The sequence below is a fragment of the Tachyglossus aculeatus genome, chromosome 1 (assembly GCF_015852505.1).
Source record: "Tachyglossus aculeatus isolate mTacAcu1 chromosome 1, mTacAcu1.pri, whole genome shotgun sequence".
Lineage (NCBI taxonomy): Eukaryota > Metazoa > Chordata > Mammalia > Monotremata > Tachyglossidae > Tachyglossus > Tachyglossus aculeatus.
The window spans coordinates 133,936,343-133,948,906 of NC_052066.1; the positions used below are offsets into that span (position 1 = coordinate 133,936,343).

General features: G+C 42.8%; 1 protein-coding gene across 3 annotated transcripts in view; it reads left to right on the forward strand.

Moving 5' to 3' along the window:
• HMGCLL1 (3-hydroxymethyl-3-methylglutaryl-CoA lyase like 1) overlaps positions 1–12,564 on the forward strand; it is a 200,724-nt gene that overhangs the window by 54,254 nt on the left and 133,906 nt on the right. For 2 of the 3 annotated variants that reach the window (XM_038746535.1, XM_038746544.1), the window contains one exon: positions 5,027–5,122. The exons of the other annotated variant lie outside the window; for it this stretch is intronic. In XM_038746535.1, coding sequence (XP_038602463.1) covers positions 5,027–5,122 — 96 coding nt within the window. The remainder of the gene's footprint in view (positions 1–5,026; positions 5,123–12,564) is intronic. 3 annotated transcript variants of the gene reach the window in all.

Below are 12,564 nucleotides of genomic sequence, written 5' to 3' on the forward strand. Positions count from 1 at the left end.
GAATGATGCACGGTCCCTTAAGTTTTTTTGTTCAAAGGATTGACTTTCATAGTATTAGGAGCCTTGTAAGTTAGATCTTTGACCTCTTTCAAATTCATTCATTCATTCAATCATTTATTGAGAGCTTACTGTGTGCAGAGCACTGTCCTAAGCGCTTGGGAAGTACAAGTCGGTAACATAGAGACAGTCCCTACCCAACAACGGGCTCACAGTCTAGAAGGGGGAGACAGACAACAAAACAAAACATGTTCTATTAAACTGGGCATACAAACTGTGATTGAATAAGTCCCTCCTTAGGCCCCTCTCTTATGTACTGCAGGTTTACTGCAGCTTTATGCAAACACAGCATCCTTCCACCCTCTCCCTTTCGATCCCTGTGAATGGAAGAGGAAGCCAAGGGGTGGGATGTGGGTCAGAAGGAACGGGGCAGTAAAAACAACAAACCATCAGCAGCAGCCAGGTCATTCACATTGAAAGCTCTCTCTCTCTCTCTCTCTCTCTCTCTCTCTCAGGTGCAAAGGGAAGGCTGCATAGAAGGGAATGGCCTAGGAATCCTGGGTGGACTGGGCTAGGAAGTATGGGGAGGAAGGGCTTCTTCCCAGGAGAATTCATTAAGTTTGAATTGGAAATCGAGCATAAAATACAAGCATGAAATACCATCGTCTGCACACAGTGAGCACTCAGTAAATACCATTGACTGACTGATACCATCCTGCTGATGTCCCTGGAACATAGTGGATTCACAGTCTAGGAAATGAGAGATGGGGGGAAGAGAGAAATGGTGATGGACATACAAGCAACTCTGCACAAAATATGTGCTCAATAAATACAATGGATTGATAAAATGACAAATTCAGCAAAATGAACTGCAGGCAACAAGTAAAACAAGAACTATGGTATGTTCTAGTTAAAAGAATTTTAAAGGAATAGGTTTCAGGCTTTCACTGGTCTGGCAGAGCCATCCAAAATCCAGCAGACACCACCTTCCCAATGTTCTAAATCATGCTGCCCCTAGTGTTCTTCACCTGTCCCATTCCAGTGGAACAAAATTTGGTCTCCAGGATGGTGGGCAGGGGGAATGGTCTAATATCTTGGACCCTGCTGCTCAAATGGGGTAAGAGCTCCTGGCCACAGGGTTGCCATGATGCCATTTTACATTAGTATGTGAACACTGTGTTTGAGAGGAATTCAGCATTAAATAATGTAGCATCACTTACCTTGCTGAGGGGCAGTGTAGCCTAGTGGAAAGACAATGGGCTTGGAAACCAGGATACCTAGGTTATAATATTTGTTGATTAAACACTTGCTTGTTGCAGGAATTTGGGCAAATAACTTAATTTCTCCGTGCCTCAATTTCCTTACTTGTGAAATGGCAACTCACCATCTCTCACTTAAACTGTGAGTCCCATGTAGGGCAGGGACTTTGTCCAATATGCTAGACTGTATTCTTCCCATCCTCAGCCCCTCAACACTTATGTACATATCTATAAATTATATATTATAAATTATTTATTTATAATTATGATTTTCTCCTCCTCTTGACTCTAAACTCTTGTGGATAGGAAGTGTGTCTACCAACTCTGTTGTACTGTACTCTCCAAAGTTCTTAATGTAGTTCTTTGCACACTTTGCATTTACTAATGATCAATTTTCATTGTTGATGAAGGTGGATGAAATATCCAGGCACATAATAAAGTGCTTGGCACATAGTAAGCGCTGAAGCATCACAATTTTTATTACCTACCATAAGGTCTTAGAATGCAATCTATCTGTCAGTACTGAAATAATGTTTTTTTTGCAAAATAAGGCTGTTGGGTTATGTGATCACAAGATTCCAACAGCAGAATAGATGACAGGCGCATACAGCTCATACAGGTTCCTACAGCTTTTGATAATGATGCACTGAGAATGGGATAATTGCAAAATTATGGACAGTAAAATCTATTTAAAGACCCAATCAAAAAAACACAGTCTGGTCATGAGGTACTGAGAAGAAACCAATACAGACAGAGTGACTTGATAAGCCTCAACGAATAATGGTGGGCACTACTTGAACAAAAGTATTTATGTCACTACAAGCTCCTCTTGCCTGTGAACTCACTGTGGGCGGGGAATATGTCTACCAACTGTGCATGGCATAGTGGCAAGAGCGTGGGTTTGGGAGTCAGAGGACATGGGTTCTAATCCCAGCTCCACCACTTGTCTGCTGTGTGACCTTGGGCAATCTACTTCACTTCTCTGTGCCTTAGTTACCTCATCTGTAAAACGGGGATTAAGACTATGAGCCCCACATGGGACAACCTGGTTACCTTGTATCTACCCCAGCGCTTAGAACAGTGCTTGGCACAGAGTAAGCACTTAACAAATCTTTATTATTATTATTATTATTATTATTATTATTATTACTCTCCCAAGTGCTTAGTACAGTGCATTGAACAAAGCAAGTAATCAATAAGTATAACTGATTGATTGATAGAGTAATCTCTCAATAAGTTCTAGTCTCTACAAAGTGATGATTGTAACCTCCTACCTTGATTGTTAGCTTCAGAAAGACTGTAATATCCCTGTTGTCAGGGATTTTGTCTACTTCTACAGATCTCACCTCGAATACTTAGTTCATGTCACTGTGCAGTCAGTAGGGAGTCATTGTTTCCATGCCTGGTCTTACCTGCAAGCATAGAAAACAACTGAATATTAGGGGGACTGTTCATTCATTCAATCATTTATTGAGTGCTTATTGTGCATAAAGCACTATACTAAGCACTTGGGAGAGTACAATATAACAACAGACACGTTCCTGCTCACAACGAGCTATACAGGGTACAGGTAGTATAATATAGTCAGGATAATGTCAAAAACCAGCAAAGAATTAGGAAATCTTATTCGCAGTCCATGGCCATTCAAAAGAATGTTAGAACGCGGCAAGGTCAAATTCAATCATAATGAAGATGTAGTTTGTGGTGTATGTCACCAAAAAATATCTTATGGAATATCCTGTGATAGCAAATGAAATGTCAAAGCAAAATATTGCAAAAATCTCATAAATCAAGCCAGATGTAGATAGATTGACATAATGTAAAAATAGAGTTCTGAAAGGTCAGAGCTGCATCATTGTTTTAAAAGGGGCTAAATCTAAGACATTAGAAATCAAGATTGGATTATAATATAAACTTATAAGGGCAAATTTATATTGAAATACAGATATGATATCATTCTTGAAACATGGTCAATCTCAGCAGTGCACTCAAATACACTACCTGGAAATTTATTGTTTTCATTAGATAATTTAAGACAGAACATAATATTTAATCTGAGGAAACAGAACACATTTAAAGAAAAACTAAAATACTTCAATTCCATGATATTTCATATCTAACAGAGTGATTGTAATGCTATTACTCCATCTTTACAAACTTTGGCCTTTGGTATATGCTAATTTGACTAAAATCAGATCTGCCTGATTACTAACCCTGTTGATACATCACCTTGTATATTTGTCTTTATAAAGACATTTTTGCTGTCTCGAACTACAAAAATTCCATGGAGTTTTTGTGCTGTTCTTTATGTTAATTAAATATTATGTTCAGCTAAGATCTAAGACCACTCTACTCGAAATCCCATGCTTTAAAATAAAAACAAAGTCAACCTTTCCTGCAAACAACTTTCCCAACACCTCTGGGTATTTGTCACTAATCTCCAATTTTACCCCATTTTTTTAAACATTCTATATCTCTTTTGGTTCATTTGTATTGATCATATTAAATTGCTAGGCAGTTAGCCTCTTGGCTTGAGAAGACAGAGAGAATAAGGAGAGAGAGAGAGATAGAGAGAGAGAGAGAGAATGAAAGAAAAACCCATAGATAAAGGGGAGAAAAAAATAAAGAGTGTTTAGAATTTATTTTCGTTGTTTTCTCCATCATTCTATCATTCCCCTATAGACTGTAAGCTCACTGTGGGCAGGGAACATGTTAATTCTGTAGTACTGTACTCTCCCAAATGATTAGTACAAGGTTCTGCACACAGTCAGGGCTCAATAAGTACCATTGATTGATTGATATGGATTGGATTTTTTTATGTCATATTCATGAAAGAAGGTGGGGAAGAGGAGTGAAAATTCCCAAATGATTAGTTGCTCTTATCCAATAAATCAGTTAGTAGTATTTACTGAGCACCAACTATATGCAAAGGGCTGTATGAAGCACTTGGAAGAGACCACTGGAGATAGGAGATATTATCTCTGCCTTAAGGAGCGGGTCCATTTGTCTTGCTCTTTGTCTTCATAATTTCCCTTCCCAATTTAGAGAGCATGCTGGGTTGCTCCATGTGTTTCACACTATCCAATCCATTAGTCCACACTTCAAAAGGAGAAGAGATAAGGCTTATCCAGGGGAAGAATTAAATTAATTAAATTGTCAGAATTCTAGGATGATATGCAAAGGGGTCACCTGTTGAAAAAATAGTAAAGAGTGCAGGTGACACCTTTACATATAATATTAGAATTCTGACAATTTAAATAATCCTGAATTCTTCCGCTGGATAAGCCTTTTCTCCCCTCCCTTTGCAGTATGATAATTGGATTGGATATACTTATCAAACTCACAATCATTGTTCCTGTCCTAAACTAATTACTGACTCTTTCATTGTGCCTGCATTAGACAGTCTTCATTCACATATTTTCAACTTTGATATAAAATCATAAACAATGCAAATGACCACTGGCCAGGCCAAAGTTCCATGCAGCCTAGTATTCTTTCTCAGGTACTTGACAACTTGAGGTTCAGTTTGTCAGTTATCGGACTAGACATCTATCCTTCCCTCCCTTTACTTTTACATCCTTAACTTTCCCTATTCTGGATTGTTCTTCCTGTAATTTACTCATCATATTCTCTGCCTGAATGACTTCCTATGGCCCCAAATGGCTTGTATCATTTTTAACATCTTTGATTATTAATGAGTCAATCATTATTTAGTGGTTCATAATTTATTTAACCAACAATCTAAAAGTGAAAACCTTTATATATTCAAGATGGCAGATCACACAGAAGTCATGAAAGGAATTGACCGGCATCCTGGTGTGCACTATCCTGTCCTCACTCCTAATCTTCAGGGTTTTCACAGAGCTGTAAGTAAACTACAAACTTACATCCAATTAGGGTTTGATTTGATTTCAGATTTTATGTGTTGTTCCATGTAGCCTCCACTGCCCCAAATCTGGGCTAATGGGAATCTGGCTGAGATTCCCCAAATCTGGAGTGGTGGAGATGGGTACAAGCCGTTCAGAGTGGTAGTATTACCAATATTGGAGAGGTCTGCAGGAGCGCTATTCCTTTAGGAAGGGTAGGACCTCCAGGAATGGGTTCACCCTGAGAGAGGGGACAAACCTTTGGCTAGCCTTATGATTCTGGTGGTGTCTGGTAAGCTCTAGCTGGCCCATGAAAACCCCAGAGAGAAAGTGTAATTCTCTCCCTGGTCTATCCCCATATCCACATCAGGTCATGTTAGAATGACATAGGTAAGTGAAGTTGGTAAGCCGGATCCATGACTTTAGAGATCCAGAGAACCAGCGTGGCTCAGTAGAAAGAGCACGGGCTTTGGAGTCAGAGATCATGGGTTCAAATCCCGGCTCCGCCACTTGTCAGCTGTGTGACTTTGGGCAAGTCACTTCACTTCTCTGGGCCTCAGTTCCCTCAGCTGTAAATGGGGGTTAAGACTGTGAGCCCCATGTGGGACAACCTGATCACCTTGTACCTCCCCAGCGCTTAGAACAGTGCTTTACACATAGTAAGCACTTAATAAATGCCATCATCATCATCATGACTTTAGGATGAAGATCTTCTCTAAGGGCTGCAGCAATGGCACTGGGAGCTGAGAGTAACCATTCATTCATTCAACTGTATTTATTGAGCACTTATTGTGTGCAGAAAACTGTACCAAGTGCGTGGGAGAGTACAAAGCAACAATAAACAGACACATTCCCTGCCCACAGTGTCCATCCTTCTCTCCATCTCCCCCCACAACTTGGGGATGGGGATGGTGCAAGTTGCCAGCCATGGCAGTGATGTGGAAAACAAGCTACTCCCTCCTTTCTCCTTTATTCTGTGAATTGGGGAAAAGCAGTTTGGATCTTATGGGAGGGTGTCTGTCTGAGCATAGTCACACTGGAGAGCCCAGCCCAGCTTTTGGAAAACCCAGAGAAGCCTTTAAACAGTACAAGCCTCCCCAGTTTCCCCATAACCTTCTCCATCCTGAGGGTGCCCTTGTACCTTCCCTGGCCTGGATTGAGCCTTGGCTTGGTCCCCATTACCACAGCTGGTTTAGAGGTGAGGAGGGGAAGAGAAGAGGAATGGGGCCAGAACATACTGGGGCTTCTGGCTTCACAATGGTCTTGGGAACTTCTCCAGAGAGAAGAGGACCTGAGGACTTGACGTCTTTTTCTCTGCTTCCTCATGGCAAGTGACCTCCCTGGGCAGTGTGGGGTGTGACACTCTGAGCCCTCTACCATCTGCCCCTGACCTGGTTGTGAAGAGCTGGCACTCCCACCCTGTCTGGCACTTCCTCTCTGTCTCTCTTCTCTGCTCCAACCCTGCTTTGCTAGCTAAGCTGAAACCAAGTATTAGTGCACTTCAGAAAGGAAATTATTGTCTTGTAAAACCATCTGGGAAATGGTCAGTCTTTGGGTAATTCACTGAACTTGTATCTAGCACAGTGCTTGGCACATATTAAGCACTTAATAAATATGATTAAAGTAAAACAAGATAAAACAAATGGATCTCTGTCCATAAAGTCGCATTGGATTCATGGTACCATTGAGTGCTTTCAAGGTTGAACACCCTATAAAAGGCTTAATAGAAATACAATCCACACTGCAGAAAGTCTTGGGGTTTAGGTGGAGAGAGCTGAGTAGAGAATTGAGCTGTCATAAAGATGAAAAAGGACCCATTCTGGCCTGAAAAAGCCCAGTCCCAGCATGGCTCAGTGGAAAGAGCCCGGGCTTTGGAGTCAGAGGTCATGGGTTCAAATCCTGGCTCTGCCACTTGTCAGCTGTGTGACTTTGGTCAAGTCACTTAACTTCTCTGGGCCTCGGTTACCTCATCGGTAAAATGGGGATTAAGTCTGTGAGCCCCCCATGGGACAACCTGATCACCTTGTAACCTCCCCAGTGCTTAGAACAGTGCTTTGCACATAGTAACTGCTTAGTAAATGCCATTATTATTATTATTTCAGCACCTTCATAGGCCTGACCCCCAGCTACCATCTGAATGGACAGCTATATGGGAATCTTGGGTACTGTTGGTATCATTTGTTTTGCTTGCTATTTATTACTCTGCTTTGATTGTGCCTCACAGCTGATTAACCTCCCTTTTACAAAGCTTATCAGTGCCATTTATTCATGCATTCATTCAATCATATTTATTAAGTGCTTACTGTGTGCAGAATGCTGTACTAAGTACTTAGGAAAGTACAATACAACAGTAAACATACACATTGCCTGCCCACAAGGAGCCGACAGTCTAGAGGGCGAGCAGACATTAATACAAATAAATAAACTATGGGTACTTATGGAAGTGCTGTGGGGCTGGGAGTGAGGAAGAACAAAGACAGCAAGTCAGGGCAATGCAGAAGGGAGTGGGAGAAAAGGAAAGTGAGGGCCTAGTCTGGGATGGCCTCTTGGAGATGTGCCTTCAGTAGCCTTTGAAGGAGGGGAGACTAATTGTCTTTTGGATTTGGGGAGCCAGGGCATTCCAGGTCAGATGCAGGACTTGGGCCAAGGGTCTGTGGCGAGATGGGTGAGACCGAAGCACAATGAAAAGGTTAGCACTAGAAGAGTGAATTGTGCGGGCTGGGTTGTAGAAAGAGGGTACCAAGGTGAGGTGGGCGGGTGGGGGGTGGCCAAGGTGGTGGGAGTGCTTTATCTGGCCCAGCCATGTCATTTCTCCTCTTCCTACCAGTAGGTGACAGTAGCCTTTCCTTTGTTCAGTTATGTTTGTTGAACACTTTGTGCAAAGCCCAGGACTAAGCGCTGGGGAGAGTACACTATGACAGGAAACAAACACATTACCTGTCCACCATGAGCTTACAGTCTGTTGCATTACTTTTTACTTGTTTTTTTCCAGTTTAACATCCATTCCAAATACCAGATTATATTATTGTTATTATTTTTATTACTACCATCAACCATCATCATCATCGTTATCATTCGTAGTAATAGTAGCAGCAGCAGCAGCGATTGTACTATTGACCCTTATCCATAAAACCCACCACTGGGCATGAGACAATACATGAGAGTAGATGCTATCTGTATCAGCAAGACAGAGGGGGAAATGATCTTTAATGAAACTTCTCAAACAAACCAAAGAAATTTGGAGAAATACACTCTGTAAGCATGAGTTATTGAATGCTGATTGCATTTGATCAGTAGATTCATAAACTAGAAAGGCTTCAATAATAATAATAATAACTGTGGTATTTGTTACTCACTCACTCACTATGTACCAGGCACTGTACTCAGCACTGGAGGAGATAAAAGCATAACAGGTTGGACACGGCCCATGTTCCACATGTGGCTCACAGTCTTTAAGCCCCATTTCACAAATGAGGTAAAGGAGGCACAGAGAAGTGAAATGACATGCCCAAGGTCACATGCAGACAATTGGCAGAGCAGGGATTAGAACTCAGGTCCTTCTGACCCCCAGGCCTATGCTCTGTCCACTAGGCAGAATGCTTCTCCTTTATTCAGAGTAGTACAGAAAAGAGGTATATTCACTTACAAAGAAACAGAAGCTTTCAGTTTTAAATTTATTTGAGGTTTGCTATGAAAAAAAGTAGCAATAGAGCCCTGAAGACAGATGGAAATATTTACCAATTATCCTATTTTGGCTTTTTCATAGGAGGGAGCAGGTATATTTTAAATACAAATCTCTTAACTCTAGGATCTCTGAGTGATGAAGTGATTATGGTGTATATTTTTCCTCTGCTTTCACCAGAATCTTGTTGTTAGAGAAATTCAGTTTAGAGAGGGAAAAATTCATTCAGTCATATTTATTGAGCACTTACTGTGTGCAGAGCACTGTACTAAGCGCTTGGGAAGTGCAAGTTGGCAACATATGGAGATAGTCCCTACCCAGCAGTGGGCTCACAGTCTAGAAGAAACATGACTGGGGAAAAATGACTGGGGAATTTATTTTAAGGTACTTGCCATTCCAAGAATTCAGTCAGTGTTGCAGTGTACAAAATGATCAAAAGGCAAAAGAAAACTGAAACATTTTATAAAGGAAGTAATCAGATTTAAAATACTATAGATGATCAAAATGTATAAATGGCTTAATTTACTTATCTTACGCATTACTCTATTATGGCTCTTTCAGCCTCATGCTGCACCACCTTGCTTCTTGGAGGAGAAAGGACAATTTATATTGAATTTCATATTCTCCACTGAAGCTAGACTTCCTCCTGGTTTAAGCAGAGACTTGCTGTCTGGATACAGAGGCTTCCACAGTCCCTGGTAGCACTGTGTCCACCCACGGCTTAAAGCAACTGCCAGGGAACAGCCATGTAGGAAGTCCAGTCTACTGGGCAGTGTTCATGACATCCTCATGGCAAGGGTACAGCTGGTGGCCAGACCCCAGCCATGCCTGGAAAGAGCAGTGACAGACACAAGGCCAATTCTCAAAGGTGATTCAAGGTGATTCAATCAATCACTAGTATTTATTGAACTTTTACTCTGTGCTTAGCACTGAACTAAATGTTTGGGAAAATGCAGTACAATAGTGTTAGTAGACACAATTCCTGAACCAATGAGCTTACAATATACAAGGAGACACAGATATTAAATTATAGTTAGGGGAAATAGGACAATATGAGGATATGTATACAAGTGCTTTGGGGCTGGAGCGAGTATCAATGTGCTTAGGAGTCCACAGCGAAGTGTATAGGTGAAGGTGGATAGAGGAAATGAGGATTTATTCAAGGAAGGCCAAGCCCACATAAATCCTTGGAAAAACACATTTCCATCTTTGCCTGGAAGATCATTCAAATTACAACTTATCGGCAGTTTATTCATTTATATTAATATTTGCCTCACCCCAGGTTGTAAGTTAAAATATGCCCTTTCCTCTCCATCCAAACTGCTACCATGTTAATATAACCACTCATCCTATCCTGACTGCATTACTGCATCAGTCTCTTTGCTGACCTCCCAGCCTCCTGTCTCTTCCCCACTCCAATCCATACTTAGAGGAAATGAGGATTTATTCAAGGAAGGCCAAGCCCACATAAATCCTTGGAAAAACACATTTCCATCTTTGCCTGGAAGATCATTCAAATTACAACTTATCGGCAGTTTATTCATTTATATTAATATTTGCCTCACCCCAGGTTGTAAGTTAAAATATGCCCTTTCCTCTCCATCCAAACTGCTACCATGTTAATATAACCACTCATCCTATCCCGACTGCATTACTGCATCAGTCTCTTTGCTGACCTCCCAGCCTCCTGTCTCTTCCCCACTCCAATCCATACTTCGTACTTCACTGTGTTGCCCAGGTCATTTTTCTGCAAAAATGTTCAGGACATGTCAACTCCAGTGGTTGCCAATCCATCTTTGCATCAGACAAAAACTCCTCACCATTGGCTTTAAAGCACTCCACCACCTTGCCTTGCCACACTCCTTCTCCAACCCAGCCCACACACTTCACTGCTCCAACGTTAACCTTCTCACTGTGCCTCGGACTCACCTGTCCTCTGCTGATCCCTGGTCCAGGTCCCGCCTCTGGCCTGGAACGCCCTCCTTCCTCAAATCTGACAGACGATTACTCTCCCCTCCTTCAAAGCCTTACTGTAGCTCATCTCCTCCAAGAGGCCTTCCCAGACTAGGCTCCCCATTTCCTCTTCTCCCACACCCTTCTGTGTCACCCTGACTTCTAGCCTGTGAGCCCGCCTTCTAGACTGTGAGCCCACTGTTGGGTAGGGACCGTCTCTATATGTTGCCAACTTGTACTTCCCAAGCACTTAGTACAGTGCTCTGCACACAGTAAGCACTCAATAAATACGATTGATTGAATGAATGAATGAATGACTTGCTCCCTTTGTTCTTCCCCCCTCCCAGCCCCACAGCACTTATGTACATATCTTTATGTACTTGTACTGATTTCTGTCAATAATAATAATGATGGCATTTTTTAAAGCGCCATTTTTTTAATGTGCAAAGTACTGTTCTAAGGGTTAGGGAGGTTACAAAGTGATCACGTTGTCCCATGGGGGCTCACAGTCTTAATCCCCATTTTACAGATGAGGTAACTGAGGCACAGAGAAGTTAAGTGACTTGCCCAAAGTCACAGAGCTGACAATTGGTGGAGCCGGGATTTGAACCCATGACCTCTGACTCCAAAGCCCGGGCTTTTTCCACTGAGCCGTGCTGCTTCTCTGCGCCAAGGTGGCCCTGGGCATCGGCCATCCTCAGGTCAAAATGCCACCTCTGATGCAACTTCTCTGGCCGGAGAGGAGCAGGGCAGAAAGATAGGTGTCCCTCACCTCTGTGCCGACCAAATTAGGTATGGGGGATGAAAGGGGCGGAGATTGAGCAAGCAGAGGATGGAAGCAGGATTGGCCCAAGCCACAGGTCATATAAATACGTTTGGCCTCTGACCTTCTGGGCAGAATATCGAGATGGGCAGCAGCAATAGGGGCAGCAGCAGTGGTCCCCCATGTCTCTCTCTGTCTCTCTCTGTCTCTCTCTCTCTCTCTCTCTCTCTCTGTCTCTCTCTCTCTCTCTCTCTCTCTCTCTCCAACACACTGAGGGAAGGGCCACAGGATGGGTGAGTGTCTCACCTAACGTCCATGGGTGGGAGCCAGGTGCCCCGCTGTGGACGGAGAACATAAGTGGGTTCGTCCCATATATGGAGAGCACGTGGCTGGCAGCCTCACCATGCGCACGGGCAATGCACAGAAGTGAATTCATCCTGGGTGGGAAAACACGTGGTGGGAGCTGGCTGCCCCCAGTGTGAGTGGGGGAACTCAAGTGGACTTTTCCCATGTAGGGAGAGCACCTGGTGAGAGCTAGCTGTGTCCCCCCACATGCGACTAACAAATGAGTGTATTCCTCCCGGTAGGGAAGCTCTAATATTGCTAATTGATTATATTCCTCCCGAAAGGGAAGTTCAATCCATTGTGCCTAAACAATGACATAATTCAGTAAGCCTCACGGAATACATTTTATATAAAACTCAGGCTTCCCATTCTCTCTCTCTCTCTCTCTCTCTCTCTCTCTCTCTCTCTCTCTCTCTCTCTCTCTCTCTCTCTCTCTCTCTCTCTCTCTCTCTCTCTCTCTCTCTCTCTCTCTCTCTCTCTCTCTCTCTCTCTCTCTCTCTCTCTCTCTCTCTCTCTCTCTCTCTCTCTCTCTCTCCCCTCCCCTCCCCTCCCCTCCCCTCCCCTCCCCTCCCCGATTACTGAAGGAACCTGTCCCTGGAGGACTGGTGACATGCCTTTAGGCTGTAAGCTCATTGTGGGCAGGGAATGTTTATGTCTGCTGTTGTACTTTCCCAAGAGCACAGTGTACTTAGTACACAA